The 14,065-nt window shown below is 30.8% G+C and overlaps 1 protein-coding gene across 8 annotated transcripts in view; it reads right to left on the bottom strand.

Annotated features, from left to right (window-relative positions):
- The window catches only part of LOC108910552 (transmembrane and coiled-coil domains protein 2), a 122,197-nt gene that overhangs the window by 62,250 nt on the left and 45,882 nt on the right, over positions 1-14,065 (bottom strand). For 2 of the 8 annotated variants that reach the window (XM_018715185.2, XM_018715190.2), the window contains exon 1: positions 12,391-12,878. The exons of 2 other annotated variants lie outside the window; for them this stretch is intronic. In XM_018715185.2, the coding sequence (XP_018570701.1) occupies positions 12,391-12,422 (32 nt within the window). In that variant the 5' untranslated portion in view covers positions 12,423-12,878. Of the gene's footprint in view, positions 1-627; positions 965-12,390; positions 12,879-14,065 lie in introns of those variants that run through there. 4 more of the 8 variants (XM_018715182.2, XM_018715181.2, XM_018715186.2 and 1 more) reach the window with 4 other exon arrangements.

Below are 14,065 nucleotides of genomic sequence, written 5' to 3'. Positions count from 1 at the left end.
ATGACGCATCTAATTTTTTACTAGAAAACTATCGGTTTTATCGAAAAATTACAAGAGGTAAAAAAGTTGCGCAATAAATCAATCTTTCCAATAGATATTTTTAAATAAATAATTTGCGTCATATAAAATATTGCAATGGGGTTGACAAATATTGAAAAGTTGTCTCTTTATTTGTAGGATGTTCATACCAAGTTTCGTGTCTCTAGCATTGCTCGTTAAAGAAAAAAAATAAAATGTGAATTTAAATCCCCTCCTTTAAGAGGATATCCACCTTCAGGGGTGCCACTTTCATATAAGGTATTTTTACTTCAATCCTCTTATTTTTGTCTCTACATTCACTGGTACCATTTTTGCTACTTTATTTAAAAACACCCTGTATATTTGTAAGGAGTCAGAATTGACCAATAGTCTAATTGAACTTTTTGTGTCAATTTTAACACTTTGGAGAAGTGCAGCAATTGAACATCCTGTGCTCGTGCTGTGATCATTATTATTATTCTATTATTTATACAACCTATGACAATTTAGAATTTAATGTGGAAAGTTAATTCCATATATCTACACATGTATACAACAAACGTGTTTAATTTTTTTTTGTTAACTATCGTAAAATAGTACAAAACTTACTCTAGTATATCATGTTCAACAATAGTTTTCATCGTTATATTCCAATTGGTTTCCATATCACAAACAGAACCTTATTTCATCAAATAAGAAGATTCAGTTCTTAAAGAAAATTACTCGTAACACAATCAATCAAACTATCACGTAACACTGCACACTTGGTTCATTTTAATGCAGAAAACTATGTACAAAATTCGATTCTACTGGATTCCAGTTACGTCCTTAACTGCATCGCGATCGCGAACCATCCAACAATCACTCTAAAATTTACAACTGACGCAAGTGAACAAATACACGATACCGCGAACATATTCCTACACGTCCAACATCGAACTAAACACAATATATCAGAATGTATGTACTTAAACTTGCGTTTATTAACTGGTTAACGCTAAATAAACTACTATTAATAACCGCGGAGAGAGCAACATTGGCCTTTTATGATTCATTTGTTAATGGAATGAAAATCGTTTCTACTTGACTCATATCGCTCTCCTGGTCGGTATCGCCTTGCTACTCAACGTCTAGCTGGGTGCATGTAAGTGTATCCGTACATCTGAATAACAAATAACAACAAAATAAAGTTACAAGTCACGGTTTACGAACGGCTAGGCGTAAATGAAGTGCTCGGCTGGCGCATGCGAATTTAGCACAAAAAAAAGTTGTGGAAATGCAGAGACCGAGATCGGATATAGTGGACAATATTTTTTCCGCATACGTAATTCGTTACGGTTTAGTCGAACTGGAAGAGGAAGTAGTAACGATTTTGCACCAATTAAAAATGTTTTGTGCTTCGTTCCATTGTTTAAAAATTGCCAGCGTTTCACGGATTTAGTGAATTGATTCTTGTGGGCTATAAGTACCTTCAACTTTTGTAACGGTTAAATAATTACCTAATAATTCAAGACTGAATAATTGAATACAGCAAAACGGAGTAAATGTCGAGGATCATTAAAACCGGAATAAATATGCATAAAGGATGAACATTACCAGAGTTATAATAATATTTACAATTAAATAATTTGTGTAAAAATTACAATAAGATAAAAACAGGAAACAAAGAGAAACCAAGTCTTGAAGGAAATATATAGATAACTACTACTGCTTCGGCAAATAAGGACTGGGGATAAAGGATATACAGGGTGGGTTTTTGAAAACGAAACAAAGCAAATAACTCTCAGGAAAATTATTTTATCAAAAAACGCCGAGACAGGTCGATTTTTGATCGAAGGGGGACTTAAATTTCTTGTTACAGACTCTACCCCCCTAGGAAGGGGGGGGGGGGGCATTTAAAAAAATAAGCGTCTCGATCCGATCAATAGAAGCCGAGATAATTTTTTATCTTAAAACGGTATTCTGACTGTTCTATTTAATATTTTGTAATAAACTTGAGCTCGTTGTAAAGTAGAAGACTTCCTTTATACGCTGATTTTTTTTAACGATTCGACTAAGAAATGACCAAGTAAACGTTCGTTAAAGGCAGCGTGATCCGCGCGGATGAGCGTTAGGCAGGGGAGCGCTGTGAAGTCATAGTGCCCTTGCTGCGCTCGGCTTCGCAAAATTCTTACTTAACAAATGGATTGTGGTATTTAGAAAGCAGCTATCGGCTGCTTTTTTTTAAATCAACTTATTTTTTTCCGCTGTTTCGGATGGTGTAAGCAAAAGTATGTGAAAGTCATCGCCAAACCCCGAAAAATACATATTTATTGACTTTTCATGTTTTCTTTTGTAATTATGCTTTCGATATTTTGACAAGTAACAGAAAAAAAGGCATCACAAAGCAACAAGTTGAGTCAATGGAAGCACGAAAGTAACAATGGCAAATGTTACATGAAATTGATAAAAAAAAACAGGAAATAATATAAAAATTATGTAAGATTGGGTCACAAATTTGAACATTCTTTTGTAGACTTTATGTTCCTGCATAAATTGCGAAAACTATAATTGGGCATCGTCTTACAGAAGTACATTTGTGTATATTGCAGACAAAAACGAACTGAAAAAGGTTATTGATGTTTATTTTAAAGGTCAACAGGAGTACTTATATTGAAAAATAATATTATCTAAAACAATTGCCTTCTATTTCACTGTTAGGGGGAAAACATTTCTAGTGTCCCTCGTACGTTTATCGGTTAAACCTTGATCGGAATTGTATTAACAAAACGTGCCCCATTCTAATATTTTCCGTAAAAATAATATAAACATCTCATAAAATACTCTAAACTATTCCATATATTTTTATTTAATTAGCGTTTAAACTTTATTGGACCATTAATGGAGCATAAAAAGTTTGGTATAAATGCTAATAAAGTTGAAACGAAACAGTAAAGTAGTAGTATTATTTTTAAAATGGAATCCCGAATATAACTTACAGTTTATAGGTAATCGCAGTAATGGTTAGAATAATACAGGGTGATTCAGTAACAATGTCGTTAATTTTAACAACGCATTCGGAAGACCTAATAAAGACACAAAATCGAAAAAAAAAATACACGACCATTTTAAAAATAAACAAATTAACCCTTAACATCCATTACTTCGGCACCCTACAAAGCGTTCGAACGTTGAAGCGAAACAGCTGATTTCCCCAGTCGACTTGAATGTTGCAATTTGTTTCAAAATCAAAGTGCAGCGGATCCTAATTTTATTAACAATGTGCTATGGACGAATGGGTGTTTGTTTAGCCTTACTGGCATTTTAAATACGTACGTACTATACTACTATTTGAAAAGCAATAAGTCACCGGGTACCTATACGTACTACAAACTGTATAAAGTTGAACATAATACTAAAAACTCATTTTCAATTATAAAACATAGTGAATACGTAAAAATTATTAAAAATACTACATTCGAAAACAATTAGTATCCTTATATATTTGTTTTTATTAACAAATAAATAATACTTGTTTATATTTAAAATGTAAAAAATATCTTATTCATTAATGTGTCTAGATTAAACGATTTGTTTTCTTCCTTATAAACTAACGCAAAAAAAATTAAAAGGTCAAAAGAATTTCCGAAAATTTTCCGTGATTTTTGACACACTGTATTTAGGTGAAAAATGGTCGCATCGGGAATTAAAAAAAGCATTTTGAAGCTCTAAGATTCTAGTTTTTAGATATTTCGGTCGAAATTTTTTAGGAGCAACGGTTAGGTATCATGCAATTCTAAGAAATAGCGCGACAAAAAATGTTGCATTTTTTTTGGAAACAATTGGATATTGTTTTATTCAATGCCCACAAGGGTTCCCAAAAAAATATAAAAAACAAAAAATTTTTTCGAATTTTTTCGAATTTTTTTTTTTTTTTCAATTTACTTATACGTTATTTGCGGTAAAAATGTGAGAAAAGATAACAAAAAATATTTTCCATTTTAATCATGATTGTGAAGTGTTTAAGCTCAAAAAACGTGACCCTTTCATTTTTTTCAAAAGTTTAATTGTTTGTAACAAAGAAACGGTTCGCTAGATCAAAATGAAACTTCACAAGGTTCTTCTGAGTATATAGAACTGTAAAAGTAAAAATTTTTCCAAGTCCGTGGACTCGGAAAAAAAATTTGCAAAACATTTTTGTCGCCTTATTTCTTATAGAATTGTATGATAACCTACTAAAAAATTTCGAACGAAATATCTAAAAACTAGAATCTTAGAGCTTCAAAATGCTTTTTTTAATTCCCGATAGGACCATTTTTCACCTAAATACAGTCTGTCAAAAATCACGGAAGAATTTCGAAAATTCTTTTGAGCCTTTAATTTTTTGCATTGGTCTAGACTCTAGATAGTTCACTACAGATTAAAAATGCAGTAAAAGCTAGGTTAGTGACCCAATAATACGGTAGGTCAAAATTCACTCTCGATAAACCTTTGTGGGTCAGTGGTCAGTAGCGGTCCGAAAAGGGGTTTAAATAATGATTTGTCAATATTCTTTTTTCAAAGCAAATAATCATTTTCAAATTTTTTGAATAATTCGTGTTCTACTCGCACTTCCCTATCTTCCCTTAAAATTAATGACGTGATGACTGAATCACCCTGCATAAAAGAAGTAAATATATCAAAGTTAGAAAAGCATGGCAAGTCGTATGTTTCTCTTGTAATTTCTCTACTTAACATTAATCTCATAACTTTTAAGTTTCCCTCTAATATCACATAATTCATTTCACTGTAAAAAAAAAACTGGAAACATTAGATGTTTTCAATTATTTAAAAACAACACAAAAATAAATTAAATAAGTTTCAATTAAATTGTTGTGGATAACAACAATAGCGTGACTGATGTTCCAGAAACACACGTCATTTAGTACGAAACGTAGTTTATACTGCTGGTGTAAGTCATGGAAGCAACAGTGAATTCATAATTAACACAGTCACATCCTGTATACTGGATATTAAATTTTCAAACTCTGAGGGCATCGGAAGGATGTTGCGGGTATATTGTTATTAGCCGCCTTTGTCTCTTTTATATAAATGATATAATTTTTTACTCAGTAAAGATTGACAACAGGATAAACTAATATTGCCTAATCTAAACTTAATATATGTAGGAAGCAGAATTAAGTTTTTAATACTCAAATATTCGCTTTAGAAAGTTATTTTAACTATGAGTCATCTTCTTAATAGCTCTTTTAAATATTTATAACATTAAAAACGTGTTAGGGTAAAAATTATAAATAATTTAAAAAAATTATTAGAGTGCACATTTCCACCACAAACGTTAACATAGTTTTACATCCCAAAAAGCGTGACAATTATTAAGATTAGCAAAATAAATAAAAGCATCTAATTATTTACATATCTCAGGTGGGTATTTCCAGATGAAGTTATAAGATAAACATTTTTATTGTTGAATTTACCAGAAAATATCAATCATGATACTGACTTGAAATTACAATTTCAAGTGCCAAATATGTGATTACTATACAGGAAGCATCAACATTAACATTTTTAATGACATTGGCTTGAAAAGTACAAATTTTAGGAAAATATTCAAAAAATCTTGAAACCTGCACAAAATTATGTAAAAAAGTGTAAAAAGTGTTGCAATACCTTTAATAGTTCACTTAAAGTGTTTGCTTATTGTTTTATCGACACTTTACTATTTATAGATTAGCGAGAAAATGTTATTCTTCATAAAAAACTTTTGCATTATTTCAAATGTTGAAATATTATAAATTTTTCATAAATTTGTATACAGTGTGTCAAGTTTTCGTTAAAAAAGTCGCTCTCAAATTACGAAGGCATAATTTCTTGTCTCTTTCAAATATTTAATTTTTAAATACTTCAAAAAATTTTAATTCTGGGTCTTTGTAGCTACTTGAAAGCGAACAACTTCGTGTCATTTTATATTTATCTGCTTGAAACTGCCAATGCAATAAATGTAATATTGTACATACAGAAAATGAGTAAATGTATATACGAGGCATGTTCAGCAAATAACCGAACTTTTAGGGCTAAGTAAGTAGTTATTGACCATTTATACGTACATAGTGCATTTTCAGTCAGCATTAATTTCTAAAAAGTATCCAATACTATAAAAACAGTTATTCAATGAAGTTTTTACACAATTTATGGAACTCGTAAACACTTAATTTATCCACATCCACGTTAAAACCCCTAAAATGACGTGCAGTGGCTTTACATAATGAAAAATTCAATTTATTATTTTGAGTGATACAAATTCTGGAAAAGTCCGTAACAAAATTATCAGCATTCCTTCTTATACGAGTGAATATCAGAATGTTTACGAACCTTTTTTTCTATTAAGGTGTATTTTCAATAGAATTTCAAAAATATATATAGGGTGTTTCTAAAATAGGGTTCAAATCTTCTGCTGCGTTTATAACTCATTAAAATAAGCCAAAAAGTTCCTATTAACATGTGCCCTAAAACGCACCCTTAGGAAGTTATATGCCCTTAAAAGGGCTCAAACAAAACTGTTTTTTTTCTGTTATTGACAAAACGGTCGCAAATAAATAAAAAAAAAATTATGGGTCTTACATAACTTTTTACGTTAAATAACATGGGCTACTCCGTTTTTCGACATGCAAATCATATGCGTTCCAATTAGGTTGGTGAAGGGGGTTTTCGGCCCGTAATTTTTTCAATTTTTTTACAATTTTCTCTACAGATTTATAAAATCTTAACAATTTTACGTAAAAAAATATTATCTTTGTCCAAATCGATATTTTCAATGGTTTTCGAGTAAATTGAGTTTGAAAATTACTCTGCTCTTTAAGTTATTAGGCCAAACATTACAAACATCTGTTTACCATGGCAAATAAAAGACTGACGTTGCCACAAGGCTTAACAATTTAAGTCAATTGAGCTTTGCAGTTATAGTAAAAGTGGCGAGTGGAAAATTTCAGTATAAAAAAACCAGTTTTGTTCGAGCCCTTTTAAAGGCATATAACTTCTTAAGGGTACGTTTTAGGGCACATGTTACTAGGAACTTTTCGGCTTATTTTAATGAGTTATAAACGCAGCAGAATTTTGGAACCCTATTTTAGAAACACCCTGTATACAAGGCAGAGGCATAAGATATTGACGAAATAAGGGTTGACAAGGCGTCCCATAGGATACACAAGCTGGTGTACTTCAAAGAAGACTAGGACCAATAATGCATAAAATTAGTTTAGAAAAATAAAGTTCAGTTATTTTCTGAACAGGCCTCGTACATATGTTTCAAAATTAAATTCCCAAAAGCATATATACCGGAAAATCAAATCAGCTTACCAATTCTAAGAAAAATTAACGACAACCATTATAGTTGTAAACATGTTAACTGTTCTTGAAAAAAACTGTTTTAATCTACAGTAATAATTTTCTGTAAAAATTTTAATTTGATATTCAAAATACATACTCACAAAATAATGTATTTGCGAACCATTCGGTTACTATTTCCGATGCATAACAGTATATTAATACGAAAACGCGTGTAATTTTTCTAAAGAAACACAAAAGAAGGTTTACTAACCCAGTTAATTCGACTTATTATTATGTTTTCGCCCTAAAGCAAACAAACACCGTAGAAAAAACGACTTGTAGGTAAACTGCTTTTGTGTATGTTGACTAAAACAAGACGCCAGTTTGCCGCACTTTCGTTTTATGGCACGTTGCCAAGAACGCCTTTAAATGCTATGACAAATTAAAAAGTAACAGGAAAAACCCATTTATTCTCCATAATACTTGCTATATCCGAGGAGGAGACACTTGCTGCCGAATTACACTACACTGCGCTATTATTTTATTCGTCGTGATAGCAGTGTTTTATTTACTCGAGATTTCGGCTAATCTCAATTATTCTGAATGCTGATTAGTCAATTAGGAGAGATAAACCCAGATCTATGAGATAAAACACGGTTATTGGCACTATAATCGCATAATACTCTGACTTAACCTAAATTTAAATGAAGAAAAACTATAAGCAAATATTACCCATCACTTATAATATTATCAATAATTATATCCGGAAGTTTTTTCTAGGTCACGAATATTTTGAAAATTATTTTATCAGTCGAAAGCGAGGGATTCTAAGTTTTTCAGAATAATTTAAGCAAGTGTGGTATTCGGTAAGAAAATTTCACACCAAAATTGTGAAGTAAATTGAAAACATTTGAGTTGTGCAATCAAAATCAAAATCATGTCAGCCATGCTCATTTGTTGTTGCTTTGGACGTGAACTTTTGTCGAAATTGTTGTGTAGTGTTTTAAAATGTGTCGTTTCGGAAAAGAATATCAACCAGTAATTCAAAAAATTAATACCTAAAAAACCAAAAAGTCTAGAACAAGCATCTGGAAACAGTTTATCGAATTCTGCAGCAAAAATACATATAGAATAGACGAGTCTTTGTCGAACAATTAGCGAACATTTTCGTAGAATATGCTTTCAATAGGAAGAAAAGGAATAGTGAAAATTATAAAGTGTAATTAAAATTTTGCGGAACTCTACAGCAAAACAGGTGCAAGGAATATTTTACGAAAATTATAAAATTAAATTCAATCAATTTTCTGATATACAGGGTGCTCCGCATAATAACCGACACAGGGCAGGTGTCCAAAATATTGTAATTCAACCAAAATTAGCCCCCAAAGTGGGGCCATAAATTTCGAAAAAAATTAATATCTCTGTAACACTTTACCACAGAAGAACCATTTGGTACATGATTTAGGTTTATTATTGGTCTTCTTTGACTATGATTTAAAGTTAACTGAAGCACTACAAGGTGTTTATTGGAGATGACTCACCCCTAAAATTGTCCTGAACTCTTTTTTCATTGACCGAATTGAAAAATAATAATTTTAATCCACAGCAGAATTTAATTTTAAAAATTTTTTTTACTCTTGCTAAATTTTAAATAACTTTATGGTTTTCAAGAAAAACAAGATTTTAAGTGTTTATTAGAAAATAATCGAAAAGTCAGTAGTAGGCAATGAATTTATCTTTCAAACTTGTCAGTTAGTAATAAAATTATTTTATTTCAACAATTGCCTCTGATTGTTCTTGAAAAAATATCAATTATTATTTTTATTATTTATTTGTAATTTTTACTTAATACAATATTCGCTTATTTAAAAACTACCCAGGTACTTTTTTTCTTTTTGTAGAATTAGGAGAGAAGTGAAGTATAATTTATTTGGTCCATTGTCAAATTTGAAAGATAAAGCCTACTACTGACTTTTTGATTATTTTCTAATGAACACTGTTAAAATCTTGTGTAAGGTAAGACTGTTTTTCTTGAAAACCGTAAAGTTTTTTAAAATTTAACAAGAATAAAAAAATTTTTAAAATTAAACTCTAATGTGAATTAAAATTATTATTTTTCAATTCGGTCAATGAAAATAGAGTTCAACAATTTCATCTCCAATAAACACATTGTAGTGCTTCAATTAACTTCATGTACCAAATTTGGTTCTTCTACGGTAAAGTGTTAGATATTTTTTTTTCGAAATTTAGGGCCCCACTTTGGGGGCTAATAACTCCTCAGGGGTGCAACTTTGTATATAGGTAAGTTTGGTTAAATTACAATATTTTGGACACCCCTACATGCACCTGCCCTGTGTCAGTGCCCCAAAACAGGTAAATTTTTCATAATGTTAGATCTGAATTAGGATGGAGAGAAGGAGAAAGATTTTCTAATCACAATCGATTTTTTAAAGAAACTGATGATCAATTATCAAAAAGGTCTTGTTCGTCTTACACGAAATTGATAAAAAAGACCAAAATATCTTCGTGGTTTGCATCAGCAGCTACTGACACAGACATTGGAACAAAAAAGTTAAATAACCAATCATTCTGCCAGAGGGACTGCAGCCAATCAGTCAGATCCTACTTATATTTGGATAAGGAGCATAGTGGAAGGATGAGATATACTATATTTATTTTAATACAAGACAATTTAATCATGACTAAATTATAGGAAGTTAACACAAAACCAGAAAACAGCGAGGTGCTGAAACCAACCAATTGTATTTCTAATGTTGCTAATAATTATAAGTAATTTTATATTAATATTAATTTGTTTGTTAGAGTAATTTTTATGTAACAAATTTTTATATTATTGAAAACATTATTAGCAATTAGTAACGAAAAGTTAATAATTTAATTTGTCCAAAAAAACGTAAGGCGTATAAGGCGTATGTATAGTAGGATCATATTCGAGGCAAAGCAATAAATTATTGCCTGTCAAGGGATCCAATGCAGTACGCTTTTAAGGGTTTTCGAAACTGAATGATTTCTTTATACATTATGAAGGAACGAGGGGATCAGTTCACGTCTGGCACCCTTGTTCATACAAAAATTCCTTTATTCTCATAAACTATTTATTTTAAATGTAATTTATTATAAATCCAATTTGTTTTTTATATTCCACATATGTACTACATTTTACCTCTGTACGCGCCACTGTTATTTACTTGTTTTTTGGAGGCGCTCTCTGATTTACAACCAAGCTCGCCAGGTTAGTATTTGACGTATAACCGACCAGTTCGTACTCTCGATGCACCTGGGCGACTACAGCTACTACCAGAACACAATGCGTATGCAGCGGTATTTCAGATTTTACATTCAATTTCATTTTAAATTTTAAATGGTTCACCTTACGCCTCCTAAAAATGATGACACGATAAAAAACCGACAACTTACGATCCTACTATAGGTATTTTTCTCAAAAAAAAATAAAACAAATTACTAGTTTAAAAAGAAATATCGAAACGTTTATTTAGTATACACTGGACTAAGTAAAGACATTTATAATTGGAATTTTAATTGTATTGTTAACTGGCTTTGTTAAAAGATGCAACCATAATTTTATTAATTTATTCTTAATTTAGTTAGAAGGTCCACTAAAAATTGTAGACAATAATTTTGAGTTAATGTTATTATCATTCTTGTAATATTCTGTTCCATTAACGTAATTGAAAATCTAATAGAATTTATGAAACAAAGAAGAATTTTCATTATTAAACTTTTATTATATACATAAAAACGCATTTTGAGGTCCCGTAGAAAATTATTGAAAATATAACCGATGTTCCAAATATAGTTTGTTTTTGACTTCATTAAAAATATTACATAACATTTGACTTTCGGGCTCCCTTTTAAATGTTTTGAAATAAAAACTGATTATTTTTTGAAACGTATACAAGTATCTTCAAAGAAATCAAAAACTTTTATGTACTTTCCCATTGCAAGATATTTTTGGGTAACCAAATAATGATACTATAATTGTGTTATTCTAGGGGTTAATTCCTGATTTGTTTTATTAGTCCAATTAAATAAGCCTTTAAATCGAAATTTTGATCAACTTGCCTGAATATTTGATATGAGTTAGTTTGAGGATATTATAACAATAAGTAACAGTAAGTTTTTGTTCAACCCCGGCCAAAGGTGAAAAATGATAAAACAAAGGAGTTTTTCAAGCTAACTCAAAAGGGGCAAGGGCTAGAAAAAAAAGTTGTTATAAAAGTTGTAAAGCATACAATTCTACATAAAAATGGCATCTTGACTTTTTCTTGTACTATTAAAATTAACAGAGTTAGGGAGGCTAGAAGTTAAGGGAAGATTTCAGAAATTTTAAAAAATCATAACAAGCAGAAAAACGAATAAATTTTTATAATTTTTTTTTTCAATCTATTCTAAAAAATGTAAAGAGACACGTATTTTTTTATCGGCGGAAAAACATATTTATGGGGTGAAATACACCCTCAAAGTTCGCCCCCAAAACGGTTTTTTCAAAATTTCTGGGGTTCTAATCAATATTTTGAAATAAAACAAAATGAAAATTACTTATGATAAAAAACAAATATTTCGCAAGTGATTCCGTGTTTGGGGGTTGCTACCCTTATCTTTTATTTCAGAAAAACTATATTTTTTATTTATAAAAAAAATCATATTTACTCAAATAGAATTAAAATTATGATTTATATAAACAAATCGACAAAATTAAATTTACCAGTTTCGAGGTTTTCGTTAAGATCTCTGTTTAGGGGGCTGAACAACAAATTTGAAATTGTTATAACTTTCTTATTAGAAATTAAAAAATATATCTATTTCTCTGATCAAAAAAAAAAAATTACAAAATTCATTAATTTTTCTGCTTATGATTTTTTTAAATTTCTGAAATCTGGACTATTATATTTAAATTTCTTTTTAATGGCGACAAGCACCTAATTACACAAAAAGTACGATACAATTAAGTACTTAAAAAATGAATACCAAATATCTTGAAGAGGACATGGACAGTCCGATAAAGTACCAATAAATTATACGCACCTCCAAAAATTCCACAGAATTAACTGAACCATAATGCGGCAACTTAACAGCACAACGATTAAAGGAAATTACCCGTAGAACAGGTCATTAATAAAGAAGAGTCTATAGATGTTCCCATTCGTCAATCAGAGCACAATGTATTATTGTTAATTATATTTCTCACAAAACGTCATGTCGATCGTACACCCTGAACTTTAGATTGCACTTTTTTCGCGCGGGTCGCGAGGCTTGTGCATGGTACCGAGTCAGTCCTTCAACTAAGTGAATAAAACATAAAACAGCACGATCTTAAACTGTTAGGATATATTCGTAGCCTATTAAACAATGTTCCGATAACCTCCGATAGCGAATTCATGAAATCACTGTTTATAAACTTAATTTCCATAAACAATGCGGTTTTAGTTCCTGCGATAGCACTTTGCACGAGATTAATAGCACTCTTGATTAAGCGAACAAAAAAAATCGTAACTTAAGCGACTACTTAGCGGCAGAATGAGGGTGTGAGTGTTCTGTATGGGTGCACGTATATTTATTTATATAGGACAACCCCACATGATTAGTAAGTATTCCTGAAATAGAATGGAGGATATCTCGAAACTACTTGGAATACTTAAATTTATTTTTACAACGAAGTGACGAACAGGAATACTTCACGAAAATCGTTATGTATAAATTAGCCAGCTTTATGAATGAAAAACAAAATATCTCATCCCTCAGGCGAAATGTCATCCACGAAATCGTAAATCTTAAAATGTTATAAATATAATTTAATAATGCAACTAAGGCTATAAAATAAAAAAAAATTAAAGGTTGCAAATTTGAAATTTAAAAAAAATTATAGATTTCAATGTATTATTATGAAATCTGCCACGAAAAAAATCTGTGCGATTGTGGAAGATCCTCGGGATCGTCCAGACTAATAATTAGTTAATTTGTTTAAAAGGCCATAACTTGTAAACTATTCAACTTACCGATACCAGATTTCGAGTGAGATATTAGATAGTGATAAGGAATGACAGGATGCGATGCCAAAACGTTCTGGTAAAAATAACGCAGTTTATAAATGTTTAATTCAAAAGTCATAAATAAACTTCTGTTTATAACTTTTGATCTATAGTCTGTTTGGAAATGAAAGAGAGTAATAAAACCCCGAGATAAGAACCGGCCATGGGCGTGGTAATATTTCGTTTCAGGTAATTATCGGGTAACACTAATGCTAACAGGTAATGGGTGTACATTAGTATATTTTACTGGCAGGAGCCAGTGTATTATGACAGATCAATCCAGTCTTAGAGCTGAATATATGAAGACGTGCTAGTGCAGTAGAGTAAAATTCGACTTGTGTTTAGTGACTATTGTGCCAGTGGATATAATATTGTTTGGGTAAAATGTCGAGCTTATCAGATTACGTACCTGCTAAACGCGTGAAAAGATGTGCGCTGTCTCAGAATGAGAAGATTATTATATTAAATGTATTTAATGCATTGAAACACCAAAATCCTACCAACAGTGTTGACGACATCGTGGAAAAGTGTTCCAAAATGACAGGGATTGGAAAATCGACTATCTACAGACTTTTAAAGGAAACAAAAAATGAACAAGATACTGTAAATCCCCCAAAATCATCTACAGGGAGGTCAAAAGTCGTTATAGATGATTTCTTCAAAAATGTCAT

The sequence above is a fragment of the Anoplophora glabripennis genome, unplaced genomic scaffold, assembly GCF_000390285.2.
Source record: "Anoplophora glabripennis isolate ALB-LARVAE unplaced genomic scaffold, Agla_2.0 scaffold302, whole genome shotgun sequence".
Classification (NCBI taxonomy): Eukaryota; Metazoa; Arthropoda; class Insecta; order Coleoptera; family Cerambycidae; genus Anoplophora; species Anoplophora glabripennis.
Note: the sequence above shows the minus strand (reverse complement) of the source record. Positions and strands in the feature narration are given on the sequence as shown.